This window comes from Patiria miniata, unplaced genomic scaffold, assembly GCF_015706575.1.
Source record: "Patiria miniata isolate m_02_andy unplaced genomic scaffold, ASM1570657v1 HiC_scaffold_15, whole genome shotgun sequence".
Classification (NCBI taxonomy): domain Eukaryota; kingdom Metazoa; phylum Echinodermata; class Asteroidea; order Valvatida; family Asterinidae; genus Patiria; species Patiria miniata.
In genome coordinates this window covers 4145273-4162406 of record NW_024037053.1, presented here as the reverse complement: position 1 = coordinate 4162406, position 17134 = coordinate 4145273, and the positions used below count along the sequence as shown (strand labels likewise).

Here is a 17134-nt window from a genome sequence, read left to right as displayed (position 1 = left end):
TATCTTAGAATGCAACAGACTTCAGCAACTTCTCGGACACAGATCTTTAATGTCACTTTGCTGCACTTCTTTTCATGCATGTTTCCCGTCTTTACCTTTAATGAGGTACCTTGTTGGCTTTGACTTTCTGTGTGCATTTCTATTGGTAGTTGCTCTCGGAACCGAACTAAACTGTTTAAAATGTAGTGGTTTTTACTAGTTTTTTTGTAGTTGTTCTATCGAGCACATGCTGCACATTTACAACGCTGTCACTCTTACAAAGTGCAGCAGTGGAAAACGCACTACTTAGCTTGCCTGGCGTAATGCAATTTTGTGTATTGATAACAATAATGTTTAAAGGGGACCAAATCTTAGTTCGGATGTAACGTTTATGGACGAGGATTGTATTACATTGAAATGTATTTATTGATATTGTATCCTAGTTTGACGGATTGATGCTATTTTTTGTATAACTGGAAAAAAAAAGTGAACGGTGTGTAGGGCTGACATGGTAGGTCAGCCTTGGTGTTTGTTTTTATTAAGGTGATTGTGTGCAGTGCACGTGATAAATTCCCTTTCCTTTTCTTCTTTTTCATATTTAAAAAGTTTTTTTTCTCTTGATTATGTTTGATTTTGTAGTAAACCAGTTGCCAATTTTTCAAGTTTGAAATCGAATTTTCTTCGTTGTATGCTGCATTTTGTAAAAATTTCTTCAATATTTAACCTTCCTCTATTCATTACGTAGGAGTGAAACGTGAAAATGTTGGTTAGAATGAGTAATTTTTTTCAGGCTTTAAAAAGAAATTTGAATTGAGTGGTGCATCTGTATTAGGTATGTTTTACTGCAAAAAGATTGTTACGGTAAAGTCTTATTCCTAAGCCTTCCAAATTCTTCAAAAGCCAGCAGGAGTGTTTGGAGGATTTTGTAGGGTTAACGAAGGTTCAGACCAACCACTATGAATGTATGTGGGCTTGAGGCATTTGGAAAGTTAAATCACCGTACATAAGACAGTGCTCATGGTTTTTCTAGATTCCGAACCTTGCGAGTTAGGATCTATGATCAAACAAATGAAATTACTATTTGTGAACATTGTAGAAGCCTATTTTTCCCGGTTGTTTTATTCAGTACTAGAGACTCTAAAATTTTCGTGTGATTACACACTGATGGCTTGTTTGAATACTAATTACTAGATGGAGTTCAAAGGTCGTACATGTAGCTCAGCTTTCTTGCATGAGGAAAAAAAAAAGAATCGTTGAAATGAAAAAGTTGTTTGGAAAGTTCATGTTAATTGTTATGGAAGGTGTTTCAACCGTGTCCTGAAGTTTTCTTAGGTAGTTCATCAGCAAAGTGAAAGATTTTCGTGTGGTTAGTTAACACCATGTGATCAGTACAATTGGAATTGATAGAATCGTGTGCGGTATTGGGGTTCTTGAGCTGGCTAGCCAGAGTTTAATGTTGTGATGTTTACTGGGCGTGCTGGTTGTCATTATAACAGTTTTCTGTTTTTACTTCTTTTTTGGGGGTAACTATTTGCAATTGTAGGCATGCATCCATTTTCAGAAATCGTTTCAGATATTTGGCAGTTTCATCATATCTGATTTTATCAATGCATTTGTAATTAACAGTGACTCATTTCATTTTGGTTTGGTGTGTATTTTTTCTATAATAATAGAGTGGCGTAACTAAAATGTGTCAAAAAGGTTCCGTGAAACATTTCTGAGTTGTGCCAAAGTTAATCACTTGCAAAATGTTGGATTCCAACGTCAGCAGTTACACCCCATTTGATTGGACCAGCATTAGCCAGTCATGCCCAATCAAATCGCTTGTTACTGCCCATTTTGGTATTGCTCAAACCTGATTTGTCAATCGCTCCTGGTGGCATTTTCAATGGAAGAAATTGAACAATTCAGGATAAAAAAGAAATCAGCCAAAAAATCCTCAAATATTGAATCAAAAAAAAAAATCCTTAAATGCATTTTTTTTTAATTTTAGCCAATCACAAATATTGATTTGAAACATTCGGGTTCATCCTGCTGCCGTTTATCGACCTTTGACCTCTAGACGGACGCTACATAACCATTTTTTTTTTGGCAACTTTAGTGAGACCGCTCAATAAAATCTGTAGGCTTTTTTCAGTAGATAATTGAACATCACTAACAGTAGGAGTTTTAAAATGGAAACATTTCCGATATTGTCTCGAAATGCTGCATTTGTAATGCCTAATTTGCAATGGTACTGTGTGGTGCTATTTGTTTATATACGAGTGAAATATTCTAATGCCATTACGAAAAACATTAATTACCAAATGTGTTGGCCTTCGAGGCTGTGCATTGGAACAATTATCCCCATTAATTTCTTGGCCAAAATATGTGAACCTGTATTTTAATACTATTGCTTCAGAAACTAGACTTTATAGGCTGACTGTGTTGTGTACAAAAAGTTGTTGCCCGTTCAAGTAGCCATTGTGTATATGACTAATTAAAAATATGTTTTGTACAACATTGTGTCCAGCACATTAACTAACGTGTTTTTGTTACCTAACCTTACCTAGTAATTTAAACCAGTTAACAATGACTTAAACAGTAATAAGTTGAAAGGGAAATTAACTAGAACTACCACTGGTTGGTTCAATCAGTGACATGAATCATGGTTTAGGACTGACAAACTTGGACCCAGAAATTGTTTTTAAAAAATGACGAAAACGACAGAATGATACTACGATAATTTTACTCACAAGTCGTGCGTACAGCATATCATGGTCGTGGGCAGTTTGCGCCGTACACGTCCGAAGCACGTATGAGCGACTCACTCCATAGCAGAATTCGTCTCATGCATTATGTTCAAGCGGCCAGTCAGTCCTATTCAAGGATTTATGTGATAACTTGATTGTTTTTAAGCTTCCAAAATATAGAACATTCATCGGGACCAGTTTTGCCATTTTTTTAGAGAATTTTTATGGCTACATTTTGATACATTAGGTCTTCAAACTTAACAAGAAAGAAAATTGCAAAATCCTGCAGGACGTGAAAAACCAAAATTCCTCTTAAAGGGAAGGAAATTTGCAAAAAAATATATTTCAGGGATTTCGTTTGATCTCGTTTTCAGTAGAAGATTGCATCATTAGAGAAAATAGAATCTCCGATATTTTTTTTCTGGTTTAGAAAACTATCAATTCCCGTGTGAAGTCGAAATGGGATCGTTACAAGCGATCCGGCCAACAATGATTACATTTAATTGAGCGACAGAAAAGGGTTGCTGACGAGAAAAAAAAAATGATAAAACGGGTAGGCAGCAAAAATGTGTTTCGATGCTAATGCCTGTATTCGCTTGTCCGTATATTGCAACTAATCTTGTGCCCCAGCACAGTGGTACTCATTGTTCCCCGAATTTTGTTTTTTATTTGTGACGGCATTTTGAATCGATGATAATACGTGAATATAATATACTGGGATTTTTTTTAGTGCTGCTTCGTAGAACAATCTAACTTCGCAAAAATGAAGCGAAAGCAGTCAGAAATGCGGTACGAAACTGGCTGGTAGTCTTTTGCTGACTTTTTGCGCTCAACACTTTTGAAACTTGGGCGAGACATTAGAATGAATATTTAAGTTGGTCTTGTTTATTTTTTTGAAGCACAGTTGCAGTGCTGTGTTTTTTCTCTGTACATTATTATTATTTTTCGCAACGGCAGTTGCATTCTGTAGTAATAATTGTGAAATATTGTTACATAGAATGAATTGTTTATTATCTCTTGGAAATTCGGGTCAATAAACTAATTAATTGTAGAAATGTAGCCAGGTTTGTGCTTGTGGTTCATTTTTTTTTTTTTTACCAGAAGTACCCTTTTTACCATGACCTTCTCTAACTGTGAAACCCAAGTTGACCAAAATAAACCAAATTTCCCGATCTCTAGGATCTAGGAGCGTCCCTGAGAGCAAATTACAAATGTATTTACAATTAATAAATATCTTGTAGCGTTGCGGCCGAAGAATTATGCGTGTCCCTAAAAACGTCCCTAAAAAGGGCCGGGTTATTTTGACGACTCTCCCCCTAAAATCTCGGCCATTGAGTCACGAAACATTATGAAACTCGGTACACGCATAGAACAACTAATCATGAACGTACCCAAGAAATTGTATGACTATAGGTCAAAAGGTTTTGGAATTATGGCTAATTAATTATTCATATGCACGAATGGTAATTCTACTTAGTTTGTGTACCTACGTATATGGGGAAATTCAGTTTTCACGGCGCATAGCACTGGACTTTTTTTGGGGGGGGGGCGTTATAAATCTTCCACAAACCCTCTAAAATAGAACGAATTCCGCCTAAAATGGAAAACCTGCCTGCTCCTTACCCAAATCACCTCTTTTAGTCCATTTTGATCACTTATTCCGATTTCTGTTCCCCCCCCCCACATCGCAATGCTAGTCCCGCCTCCTCCACAATCAATTAACCCAAGTCTGGTTCCTCGGCACAACTGGCTTTTCCCTTTTAAAAAGTGCAATGACGTCTAAGAACCAGTCCTGCCGTAGAGGGCGGTTATTTCCATAGCTTCATAACACTCTGACGTCACTTCTTCTACATGCTTTTCTGTGCACAGAAACACGGTTGAGTGTGGCAACGAATTCCGCCAAAAATTGTAGTTTTAAGCTGGGTGAGTCTGTATAAAAGTATTTATTAATGCACCGAATAAGGCTAAGGTACGCAGTAATGGATTTATTCTTAACTTCCTAAACATAACGTTACTCGTTAGGCAACAAGACTCAACTTGGAACGGAATTTGTGCAGATTGTTTTTTTACGTGTTTAAACGTAGGCTAATTCCGCTATCTATTGTCACCAACTAATTCGGTAGATCAAATAATTTAAAGGTGGATTTTGATGCCTTATAGTTATAGGAACCAGGCCATAGATACACGATTGCCAGATTTTTTTTCTAGAAAATGCAATTTTCTTATGCATTTTCAGGCACAGCCAATGCCATGTCGTGTGCATCAACATTTCAATTCATGTATTGTTGGGGGGTCATTGTTGGGCATTCAAAAAGTCATACTCATGGTGCATTGCCCATCACGGCGATTGCCATCTTTATTTTCATCTTGGAAAAGGGACCTTCTCTGTAAAATAGATGGAGGTTCGTGTAACAGGAAATGATGTGCTCACTGCAATAGCAGTTCAATCGGGGTCTACCCGATGTTCCCCAATACCTATGTTCCCCAATACCGATGTTCCTCGAAATCCTTAGGATCAGGGTTAGGGCTAGGTTTAGGGTTATAGGGTAAGGATTTCGGGGAACATCGGTATTGGGGAACATAGGTATGCACCCGTTCAATCAGTGGTCTATGGAATTTGGCCAAGTTCAGCTTGACTGAAAAATCTGACTGACAATATTTTATCTTTGGTTTGCAGAAGCTTTTCTTCTGTGTCCTCTGAAGTGTTTCCACACCCTCTGCCACACCCAGTAGTGCCACACCCAGTAGAACCACACCCAGGAGTACCACACCCAGTAAAACCACACCCATTGCCACACCAACTACTATATTACCAGTTGGCCTTTCTAGATCCTGTGCACTACCACAGAAAAACACCAACAATTCTAGGGGCGATCGTCACTGCTGAGCTGTTTTAAATATCAACTGGAAGTTGGTGGAAAACAAAGCTAAGATGGCGGGCACGGCAAGACACGACCACGAGATGAAAATGAACGCTCGGAAGAAATTGCAGACCACAAAAGACCCAATTGAGAAACTGAGGTTGAGGTGTTTGGAACGAGGATCTGCTGGTATCAAGGGAATCGGCCGGTATGAAAAAAAAATACCCCCTCCACCCCTCCTCCCCACTGAAACACATGTACAGATAGCCCCACTACTGTGGCTCGGATATTGTTGCGCTGTGTCCTAGAGTCACACATCCCAGTGCGTCGCCTGAAATTGAGCTGAAATTGTCAACTTTGCAGGCGCACGAAACTGAGTTGCAAGTATTGGATGCATTCTATGATCTCTCAGCATTTGCGCACTGGGTTCATTAAGTAATCTTGCCTCCAATTTTGCGAGAAATTTAGGCATCTGTCTGGATTTGATATGCATGTGTACAATGGTTGCTGATGGCAGCAATGTTGAATGCGAGAACTCGATGACCCCAAAGCTGTGTCGTCTTGTTATTCAAAACGATCTCGTTGCTCCGGCTTTAAGAGTTGCGATGCGACGGCTGTTTCTTGTATAATCTCTGCGCACTGTTTGTGGTTTAGATTACATTTGAGATTATACAAGAAACGGCAGTCGCATTGCACCGTGTTATGCAAATCAATCTTGCCGCTTGGCTTCATGAGTATGCGACCATAATTCAGCATCACGTGATCAACCAATTTTTCCAATTGTTTATTTTTTTCTGCCAACAGCGTCTTCAGAATTATGGACGATGACGGTAATCGGACGCTGGACTACGGTGAGTTCAAGAAGGGCATCCACGACTATGGGTTTAGTTTTGATGACAAGGCCATCAAGGAAATGTTTGCCGCATTCGACAGGGACGGAAGTGGAAAGATCGACTTTGATGAATTCCTGTTATCACTAAGGGTAAGTTTGTCCTAGCGGTTTTTTGTTTCAAATTTTTACCCTAAAGACATTGACCAATGATTAACCAATTATCGGATTTTTTCTTTCTCTAACTAAGCCGAAGATGTCCAACACGAGGATAGACATTATCTGCGAGGCCTTCAAGAAAATGGACAAAACCGGCGACGGGGTGATAACCATCGAGGACATGAAGGGCGTGTACAACGTCAAGAAGCACCCCAAGTACCTCAACGGGGAGAAAACAGAGGACGAACTCTTCAGGATGTTTCTGGATACCTTTGAGCCGGACAAATCAAAAGCCGATGGCAAGGTATGAGGGTTTTGTTTCATAAAAACCATCCTGGTTGAACAGTCTGGATGAAGCTTCACATATTTCTGACGTGTCCTGTCGAAACCAAACATCTCTTGGCAGGAGTTGAAATGGAGATACGACAAACGTATACGATGTGGGATATGGTTTTCTTTGCAAATTGGTGATATTTATTACGCCTAAAATAGACTCTGACTTGTTCAAACCTTTTTTCAAGAAATTTATAGCAGTTTACAAATGAATGCAGAATAACTCGATTATGTCGAGGAAAGTCCATTTAAAATTTTTAAAAAGCTGTCATGAAGAAGATTTAACCAGTTTTCAGTCAACTACATAGAAGAGTCTGTTTTTGGGAATCGCTTGGTATTGAGTAATTTTTCTCAGTTTTACACGACTTGTTTTTTCTCAGATCACACGAGAGGAGTTTCAGAACTATTACGCCGGTGTCAGTGCATCGATTGACCAAGACAGCTACTTCATATTAATGATGAAAAACGCTTATAAGATTTAGGTAAGTCTGTTCTGATAATGCAAATAGTATGTGGGTCATTCTATAAACGTAGTGTCCAAGGTGTGACCTTTTTTTCCTGTCCCTGTCGCCTTGGTACTTTGTGATTTGTCATTCAAGTATCATTAAGAATGACTTCAAATTATTCTTTAATTTGTTGGGTAGGTAGTTTGCTCTTCATAATCACTCTTGGAGGACGATTGCATTAAGGAGTGCATCAGAATTATAAATTATAAAATCATAGATGTCAGATGTAACAGGGACTGGGAAAAAGTGGGCCCCAAATTTATTGAATGATCCATGTCCGATGTTGGTTTGAAGTTATTTTTATCGTTTCAGATACATGTATTTTGGCTGGTGGTATTAAATGTTGCACTATGGCAAATTAACCCTAACTCCCAAGGCATTTTTGCTGAGATGCAAAACCTCAATGCTGCGAAATCCTCCAACTGCCTCCATGTTTTTTTTCTGGAATGTGGTCCCTGGAGGGGTGACCATTGCCTCAATACTGCAAAATTCTCCAGCAATCACTGTCAGTATGTTGAGGCAGAGCCAGTGAAATCCTGGAGCAGTGCGGGGGATTTCAAGTATAATCTATGCCTAAATGTATGCACGGCTGAGCATAAACAACACAAGGCCTGGCCCAAGACCTTGATACAGGGCATCCTTCAAAATCAGCCAAACATTTTTCCATATAACCTCAATCCTGCAAAATGCTCCATTTGGAAAGAGGATTTTGGAGGATTTGGGAAGGTCAGCGTTAAAGATGTTTCTATATTGTGACTACACATGCATGTTCCTAATTTGTGGAGTTCTCTTTTACTCACAGATGAAATTCAGAATGACAGCATCAGTACTTAAAACAGTTACGCATGACCGCTCCAACCCCGTTGGCTACAGCCTCCCAACAAGTTGAGAATATTTTGTTGCAAAGTTTGCCGGAAATGCTTGTACTGTGAGACTTATTTATTCACCGTTTGTGCCAAGTCGTTGAACTAGACAATTACAAGCTATCGACTGAGTAGTCATCAAGGTACGTGTTTACTGTACACAAACAGCACGCAGTAATGGAGACAATATTATGTACACAAAATTCACAGTTATCAACAACGTGAAAAGAAAAACTATCGTCAGTGACTTTGATCCTAACTCCTTTTGGTTTTATGCATTGAACTTGCCTAAATCGGAAGATCTTCACATCAGATCCTCACTTCACAGAATTCCAGTGTTAAGCATCAGCAGGCTTGACTCTAAAAAGCTTGACCAATCAAAATCAGGCAAAACTCAGCCGTTCGATTTTGGCGGTAATCTGAAAATTTGCGAACGAGAACTAACATTCCAAATTTTTTAACGTAATTTTTAAAAAATTCACAAAACTTTTTAAAGTTTGTTAGGGATTTGAAGCCACCTCTCTTTGTTTATTGATTTGTAGAGATGTGAGATTTGAAAGGCTACTGACGATGGCTGATTTTGTTTTAAATGTAGAAATTTGCTGTAAAATTACGATTGTTTTTTATAGATTTTTTTTTTTTTTTTTAATTGAATTCCGAATAAAATTTTTTTTTACTCAACACCTTGATTTTTAAAATTAATTGAATAGAGCTTGGGTTATTTGAAATGTTTTTAAAACTCAGTATTTTTGTGTGAAATTTTAATCATGGAAAGGTAAAGTGTACTTAATGTATGTTTGAAATGTATTTGATCGTGCTTCAGTTTGTTTTAAATTGTACTTAATATATCACCTGCCCAAATTGAAAAAAAACAAACTGAGGAAGTTCTTCAAATTATGAGCCATTGTTTATGCTTTATAAAACATTGAATATCCAAAAGGATTCGGCTAAACAACAATATGTTTTGGGGACTTATAAACAAATAGTCTTAACATGCTGCTGCAGTTATATGTGTATTTTTTATCCTAACTATGAATTCAAAAAACAAAATCAAATTGAAAACCTTGAGAACTGTTTTAAATCCAGGAGCAAAAATATGTGTAAGTAAGTTTTGATGCTGTTCTGATCATGTTTTGTGTAATTTGTATTCTGTGCGTTGTAAATATTCATTAATGGTATACTGAATATTCATATTATTAGCTTTTGCTCTTTGACACATTGACCAATTGCTTGAGGTTAATTGCCTTCGCATAGTGCTTAGCTCCAGGCATTTCTTAAACTATTTTCCAAAGCAGTTTTAAAAGAATCCTCAGTAGAAAAAAAATAAAATAAAAACAGCATTCTCTGCAAGCGAGTTGCGTTAAATTGGGCAACAGTTATTGGCAAAATCGAATGTTTAAAGGGCGAAAATGCAATCTGGCATCATACATATTCTTGACCTAGCTTAATCTGATTGGCCATGTCGTGATGATGCATGCTGGGATACTTTTTATTTTTTAGCTCTCGGCCTGTTCTGAATTTCCCACAAAAAAGTGGCATGGTAGTACACATCCTGTGTACGGCAAACCTAGTGTTGATCATGTATTCAATGGGGATGCTATTTTTGTAAAGCTAAATTAATTATTATGTAAATATCCCTCAGAATCAAGATGGAAACATCATTTTAACATACCTTGTGTGTTTTTTTGTCCCAGTTTTTATGTATTCGAGTTGCGTTCCAATACATTTTACATTCGATTTGTATCCGTGTAAATTTTAATGTAATTCAAAATTTGATGCCAGAAATAAATCTTCAGACTCGATTTCCAGTATCTTTTCCTTTTTTGTGGGAGACAAATTTAATAAAAGAGTAAAGGTTAAGGGAGTGAACGAAAATCAAATCTTGTTGCTATTCCTGTCTTTACTTTAGAAATAAAAAAAAAATAATCTGAATTTGTCTTACTTCGCTCATTTTGTTCATAATGGATTTTAGGATTTAATTGTTATAAACGTGAGTAGGGGATTAATATTATATACAAGTGAATTATCTTACATGTAACAAAAATATACATGTACCATGCACGTTTGACCTCGTTGTGTAGGCCCCCTATAGCGACCATCTGTTACATACATATACACAATAATACACCCCCCCCCCAGAAGAGGACAATAAATACTAAAATTCCATTACATCAGCGTGAAAGACGGCGAATTATAATTTTCAATAAAGGTGGTGTGTGTAATAAAACAGACATTGCTTACGGCGACTCATCCTAGCGTTGCCATAGATATTGTTTTCATGGCAACGAGGTTAGGCGTGAAATCGACAGGTAGGCCTATACCATAGAGCTATATTAAATTTAATATAGCTCTATGGCCTATACTGAACTGGCGTTACCATTCACTTGGGTGCCGCAAAACGGGGATAAAAAGGCTTTTAAGAATAAACGAGTTTTGTCCTTTATTAAAACCTCAATTTTTGCTGGTGCTTGTTACTCAGATCCATGATTGTTTATGTTTCATAATTAAATATGCAATTTTGATAAATAATGCAAAGGGTAATTCAAAAATACAAGGCATATTCGCACTGTACCGCGCCCTCTACAGGTGAAGTTACTGGGTTTTGGATTGGTCAGTTGAAAGTTGTCTTTTTCGATGACGTGTAATCGGACGATGAACTCTAGCTCTCTAAATACATGTAGATGATAACGCAACCTTGTCCCCAGTGCTTACTTTATTTCCAACCTCGTTTCCAATAGTAAGCCCTGAATAGGAAACTTTCTTCCTGTATCCTGATTCGATACCGCAATTTGCTAGTAATGGATTTATATCGTGTAGTTGGTGTTGTTATTTCCAACGTGCATTACGTGTTTTCACGTGTCAATTGTTATTTTAACGTCCACGCCTTCTCAAAAATACTCCTTTCTTTTCCAGTTTGCTCATATTAATATGAAATGTGATACTGCATATTGGCGAGCCAGATTGTAACATTTGAATGAAATAAATCGTGTTTTCATAACTCACGGCGCCACTAATAATGCTGTTTTTACCCCAGACACCGCATAGAAAACAAACGCTATAATGTAACGCATAGGCAGGCACCAGATTATTCCTCATTTGCATTGTTCAAAAATCTTGCACATGCAAATGATCCAATACCAGGGTGAGAGAGCAGGTAGTGGTGGGCTCGTACAGCTCGACATCCTGGGGACGAGGTTGATGATAACGGTTACCCTGAAATTCGCTTTGCATAAAAATAATAAGTCTGTCTGGATTAGAAATACCGCGCCAGTGAGGGGTCTTTTCGCTCATTCAAAGCCAGCCATCCGTAGTAAATAATGGTAAAGCTATAACACAATTGAATCGTGTGAGTTGTATGAGCAGTTCTCTGCCCCTTCCGAACAGGCACATTTTCAATGGGCCCAGCACTAGTTATGATAAAAGTAGAGAGCACACAGTGAATCCACTTTGTACGACGGCAAATCGCTATTCTGAAAGCCACGCCTTTTTGCGTCGCTTGCTGTAAGTGTAAGTATATTTCCGTTAAACTATACTTCGTAGCGACGCCAATACTGAGAAAAGATATTCTTTGGTGCTATAATATAACCTAATAATAATTGTAGTTACTGATTAGAGAATAGTGGTGTGGAAAAAAGGTAAAGTTGGGGGGAAAATGTTGCAACCTGACGCCACTTTTTTCTTCATATATCATCTCAATGAAGGTCAGCCAGAGTTGTAATGACTCGAGTCAATGACTCGACTCGAGTCCGACTCGAGTCACATTTTTTGGCGACTCGACTCGACTCGAGTCCTGACGGGTAAATGACTCGACTCGACTCGAGTCACTGCGAGCAAATGACTCGACTCGACTCGAGTCCCTCATCAGAATGACTCGACTCGACTCGAGGAAGGCTAATAAGACTCGAGTCCCAAAATAAAAGCAAAACTTACTTGCGAAAAATATTTGCAACGACTTACGCTGCGCCGTTCGCGTTGCCAGTTTTTGTTCACGTCACGTTAATGTTCGCGAATAATGTACGTTTATATACAGCGGCAGTCTGTTTCCTTCCTCCATAATGAAACAACAAACATACACCGTGTCGCGGACTCCCACCTTGTGGTTCTATAGCATGTAATGCTAAACCCGGAACCAGACTTAAAACGCATTTCTCAATCCGTGGTTTCATCATTGGTTTCGGGCGATTTTGAAGTCCTTGGTGGAACGCTGGCTAAATTCATGTCCCGATTTCACACAAAAAAATGGATACGGACGGGCCCACCTTTAAATAATCAGAACAGTTTTGTATAATGCAATTAGGTTTTAACGTTGTCAGCGATCAGCGAACAACAAAATCTAGACCCGAAGCCAAACCAGTTATAAGACCGAAGTTTCACATCTTCTTATCTGTGACGTGAGCTAGCAATGGAAACTGTTGGTTGGGTACCATACAGCATACTTCATGTCTTTGGATTTCCGTAATAGACTGGTGCCTTGTATTCTTTCTCTCTTGTGTTTGTTGCTTTTTATTGTAATTTAGTGTTCAAATATTTGTGACTCGAATTGACTCGAGCTAAGTACTTGACTCGACTCGACTCGACTCGACCACATTCTGTGACTCGACTCGACTCGACTCGACCTTGTTGACCTAATGACTCGACTCGACTCGAGTCACTTCTTTAAAATGACTCGACTCGACTCGAGTCACAAAAATCAGTGACTCGTTACAACTCTGAGGTCAGCCATTGCAAAAATGATAAGACATGAATCTAGGACTGAGAAACATTTCCAATTTTGTTAGGAAATACTTTTTTTTGTTTCCCATCGTGGAAAGAATGTAGTATCCAGACGCTACTTTAGCGGTTGGGTACACAGTCTATGGAGAGTCAAGAACATTTTCAAAGTATTTCCTTAACAAAATCGGAAATGTTTCTCAGCCCCAGATTCGTGTCTGTTCAACATTTTTGCAATGACTGACCTTCTTTGAGATGATTATGATGAAAAAAAGTGGCGTTAGGCTGCAACATTCTTTCCATAAACGTTTCTGGACATTGTGCTGAGAAAACTCAACTATATGCGTTATCCATCGGAGGCAAGCCTGGTTTCTACCTATACCACGACAAAATGATTAATTTTGTTGGCTATTTGGAGTGATTAAAATTTCAAGAGGATAGCAGTTGCGGAATTATGGATTTATCCTGTCATTTTGTTCATCGATGGGCCACCGTAAAACTATCATCAGACGTTTTTCGATGTACCTGTGTGTAGGAATAATCCGAAATCATTCACCCCGTAACAGGCCTAGACTTTGTACGAGAACAAAGTTTAACACGGCCTTGCGCAGCCCTTAATTTGATCATAATAAAGTTGTATCGATTTTACATCCACAATTTGCAGAATACACGGCGCCTTGAGACTATTCCAGCAAAATGGAGCAACTAAGACAGAAACTTCTGGAAAGGAACGTGAACAGCTTCAAGCGGTTAGGGAGGTATGAAGGCCCAATTGATTCTCCACACAACATTCCGAAGTATTCACTGCAAAATTTAATATGGGCGTGGCTAAGGGTTAGAGACATCACGTGTTAAAATAAGTTGCAAATTAGTATAATGTCAGACCTAATAGGTAACATAGTTTCATCTTAAAGGAATAAAAACCTCTTTTCTAAAGAGGCATCCATGCAACAATGACTATAATCCGCGCCAAGTGGGGAACTTGCATGTGCCCGGTTCGTTAGTTTAATGTCGGTTCAGTTTAAACCACGCCCACTTGCGATTAAGAACCGGAAGCTAAAGCAACGTGAGTGTTTATCCAATGGGCGCTAGTAATCCGTGGCGCGCGCGTGTATGACGTTTTTGCTAACGAACCGGATAATGTTCCAGCCGCGCGCGTCATACGCGCGCGTTTGTGCACACGCCAGAGAATAACCAATGCTCTGACTGCTCAAAGCGTCATGGGGCGGGACTTAATGAATCATTGACATTGTATTGTACATGTACAGAAAGTTTCGTATCATGGACGACGACCGGAGCGGCTCATTGAATCAGGAGGAGTTCGTGAAAGGTGTTCGCGATATGGGCGTGGATATGTCACAGGATGAAATCAAAAACATCTTCGGTACACTGGACAAAGACGGCTCAGGAACCCTGAGTATTGACGAGTTCCTGGAGACTCTTGCGGTAAGGAGGCTAAATTACACAGTGACATTTTTTTTTAGTGATTCAAAATAAACAAAAAAACAATTCAGAATCGATTAATCAGAAATGACTTTGCATCTGCTCTTTCTGAAATTTTCAGCCTCCCTTGAACGCGACCAGAAAGGACATCATCAAGCAGGCCTTTGCAAAGTTCGATAAGACGGGAGATGAGATTGTGACAGTGGCCGACTTGAAGGGAATCTACAACGTCAGATGCCACCCGGACTTCACCAGCGGTGCGAAGACTGAAGAGCAACTGATGACGGAGTTTCTGAACAGCTTCGAACCGGATGAAGCCAGTCGGGATGGAAAGGTACGAGAACATGCCTGCTTGAAACAAGACTACACTGGCTGGGCTGATGATATAAAATTCATACCTGCCAGATGTGAAATCGAGGCTATCAGGGCTTGTTTTTTTGTTTATCAATAAGCTGACTTGAACATGTTTATATTATTCTCCCATTCGTACACAATGAACCGTTAATGCATGAAAGTGCATTGGTCGTCGACGTCTCGTGCAAAAAGATACTGAGGCCTAATATTGACTATATTTTGGTTTCTTTTCAGGTGACGCTGGCTGAGTTTGAGAAGTACTATGCCGGAGTAAGCAGTGGCTACGATTCAGACGAGCATTTCAGCCTGATGATGAGAAACAGTTATAAATTGTAATTTCGAATCACAGTTAAGGCTTGATAAAGTATGTCCTTAAAAGAAAAAAATCCACAATTTACAACAGTTGTTTTGCGTCACGGTTCACCTCTTCTCAAACAATTTTTTTTTCCAGATTGGAGCGTGTTATTCTCCGAATAAAGCATGTACTTTTCTCTGCCAGGTGAAATCCTGCATAAATTATCCTTTTAAATTTACCTAGAGTATCTTTTAGGAAATAAATTTACTGCAGTGTTGTCGATCCGGGGAATATATTGTTATCACAATCCGATCATGGAGGAAATAAAATAGACATCATGTCGGCAATTTGATCGATTGAATACGAGATCTGAGGTAAGTTGCAACAATCAATTGAAATTTAAACCAATATTATTTCTGGTGACAATATGTAATTGTAATTTGAAGTCAAGCTTAATGGTCTTGACTTGGGCCAGTCTTTGAAATAAAGTGATCCGAAGTAGTGACAACTATGTCTTCGCGCGTTCGTTTTGTTCGTTAAAGACCCGTCAGCGGTGTATTTATTTGCAGCACGCGTCGTCAATGGATCATGATTATTCAGCTAGTTCGATGTTCATAAGAAAATAACAATGACGTCACACTATTGCTATCACTCAGACATGCATGTACATTAAAGCATTTCAAAGATCGGCTTTCGTCGAGCTGGCCTAGTGGATAGTGGAATGAATCGCAAGATATGTGGTTCGAAACATCTGTCCACTTTTTATGGAATATTTGTGTTGGTTGGGATAAGTTTAATTGAAGGGAAAACGCTGCGAGAACGTAAGTGTCTTCCATCCACACAGCGTGATAAATATTCATGTTATAGGGTGCGTGATTGGTTAAAATACGACGCATGCTGCCCCCCCCAAAAAAAACCCCACCTCGTCACCTTCAATTCAATTCAAAACTCGTAGTTCATATTTTGTGAATTTATAGCTGGGATTGTAACGTCACTCATCCGGATGGCGGAATATTAGTTTAAGTCGGGTTTATAATTGGGAAAACACAGCCACTAATTCCTGGCACAATAAAGTCTGTGTCGTCATGGCAACCGGATAGCTTATAAACTGCAATAAAAAGTGGGTCAGATAAGTGAAATATTTGGAGGAGTTGTACCTTTCCTGACACAAGCTTGGCATTGCGCGCATGGTTTCATGAGAAAGATAATTTGGCTATACATTGTATGTCAGTCCAGCTCTGATGAAGGCCCCGTCAGGCGGAATATTTAGCCAGAATAATTCCCGGTGAGCACTGCTAATTACTTATACTTTTCTTCAGTGCTACGCAGTTAATCCACTTCATTTTATATGAAAAAATATACGTATATAGTAATAAAGAGTAATTGTCGATATTTTCAAAATGGCTGCCATTGCTTGTTATTCTACCTATATATTTTTTTCAAAGGACAAATCTGCGATGTCCCAATAGCGAAAAATCTTTCTCATGACATACTCGGGCCGTGTGCCAAAATCCATGCTTGTATCTATACAGTCAAACACTGTTAATATACGAGCTCCAGCAGACTATAAAAAAAGCCTCGTATTATCCGGTTCCTCCATTAAGCATCACAAATAATGACATGCCCATTCATCCATAGCCTTTCGCCAAGGCCACCGTGGCTTGAGGCGGCGAAGCTGCGAAATCACGAAGCGATTGGAGGGGAGGGCAGGGGGAGTTCTCGAGTGGCGAAGCCGCTTTGTCTAATGCCGGCAAGTTAAGTCACGATGGCCTTGGCGAAAGGCTAGCACGTCGCAGCTTCGCCGCTCCCTCTAATAATGCCGGTTAAAGCCACGATGGCCTTGGCGAAAGGCTAATTCATCCATGACGCTCCAACTGGGCGCCATGCACGTGTGTGTGTGTGTGTTTTTTTTTTACATGTACGTAACGAATGTGTGCACAAAATGGGTGCCTTAACATTTATGTTGCACATGGTATCATCTGAGACACAACCATCACATTATCTGATATATCACGGGATTTACGTCGGGACTATAATTGCTAGAAACGCAGCCAGTAAGTCATGATGGCA

At 39.1% G+C, this 17134-nt stretch overlaps 2 protein-coding genes across 6 annotated transcripts; both read left to right on the top strand.

The window, feature by feature from the left end:
• Positions 1 to 4496: 4496 nt before the first annotated feature.
• On the top strand, positions 4497 to 10194 carry LOC119722485 (calcyphosin-like protein). Of its 4 annotated transcripts, none has more exons than XM_038192628.1 (5): positions 4497 to 4634; positions 5389 to 5780; positions 6377 to 6554; positions 6652 to 6864; positions 7274 to 7375. In XM_038192628.1, the coding sequence occupies exons 2-5, from the start codon at positions 5644 to 5646 to the stop codon at positions 7373 to 7375; spliced, it is 630 nt and encodes a 209-aa protein (XP_038048556.1). In that variant the 5' UTR covers positions 4497 to 4634; positions 5389 to 5643. The 4 variants fall into 4 exon arrangements, with proteins under 4 accessions (XP_038048556.1, XP_038048559.1, XP_038048558.1 ...); XM_038192631.1 differs by having other exon boundaries at positions 4532 to 4634; positions 5392 to 5780; XM_038192630.1 differs by having other exon boundaries at positions 4534 to 4680.
• A 1361-nt stretch (positions 10195 to 11555) lies between these two features.
• On the top strand, positions 11556 to 15572 carry LOC119722484 (calcyphosin-like protein). 2 transcript variants are annotated; one of them, XM_038192626.1, is made up of 5 exons: positions 11556 to 11763; positions 13637 to 13730; positions 14241 to 14418; positions 14537 to 14749; positions 15004 to 15572. In XM_038192626.1, exons 2-5 carry the CDS (start codon positions 13669 to 13671, stop codon positions 15103 to 15105), a joined length of 555 nt encoding a protein of 184 aa, XP_038048554.1. In that variant the 5' UTR covers positions 11556 to 11763; positions 13637 to 13668; the 3' UTR covers positions 15106 to 15572. The 2 variants fall into 2 exon arrangements, with proteins under 2 accessions (XP_038048554.1, XP_038048553.1); XM_038192625.1 differs by having other exon boundaries at positions 11558 to 11769.
• The last annotated feature ends 1562 nt before the right edge of the window (positions 15573 to 17134 follow it).

What these genes read in the sequence shown, in the direction of transcription:
- LOC119722485 (XM_038192629.1), top strand. Translation starts at nt 5,644, where the DNA reads ATGGCGGGCACGGCAAGACACGACCACGAGATGAAAATGAACGCTCGG. An exon ending in AATTCCTGTTATCACTAAGG is followed by an intron (nt 6,555 to 6,651) that starts GTAAGTTTGTCC and finishes TCTCTAACTAAG; the next exon opens with CCGAAGATGTCCAACACGAG. An exon ending in AATCAAAAGCCGATGGCAAG is followed by an intron (nt 6,865 to 7,273) that starts GTATGAGGGTTT and finishes GTTTTTTCTCAG; the next exon opens with ATCACACGAGAGGAGTTTCA.
- LOC119722484 (XM_038192626.1), top strand. Translation starts at nt 13,669, where the DNA reads ATGGAGCAACTAAGACAGAAACTTCTGGAAAGGAACGTGAACAGCTTC. An exon ending in AGTTCCTGGAGACTCTTGCG is followed by an intron (nt 14,419 to 14,536) that starts GTAAGGAGGCTA and finishes TGAAATTTTCAG; the next exon opens with CCTCCCTTGAACGCGACCAG. An exon ending in AAGCCAGTCGGGATGGAAAG is followed by an intron (nt 14,750 to 15,003) that starts GTACGAGAACAT and finishes GTTTCTTTTCAG; the next exon opens with GTGACGCTGGCTGAGTTTGA.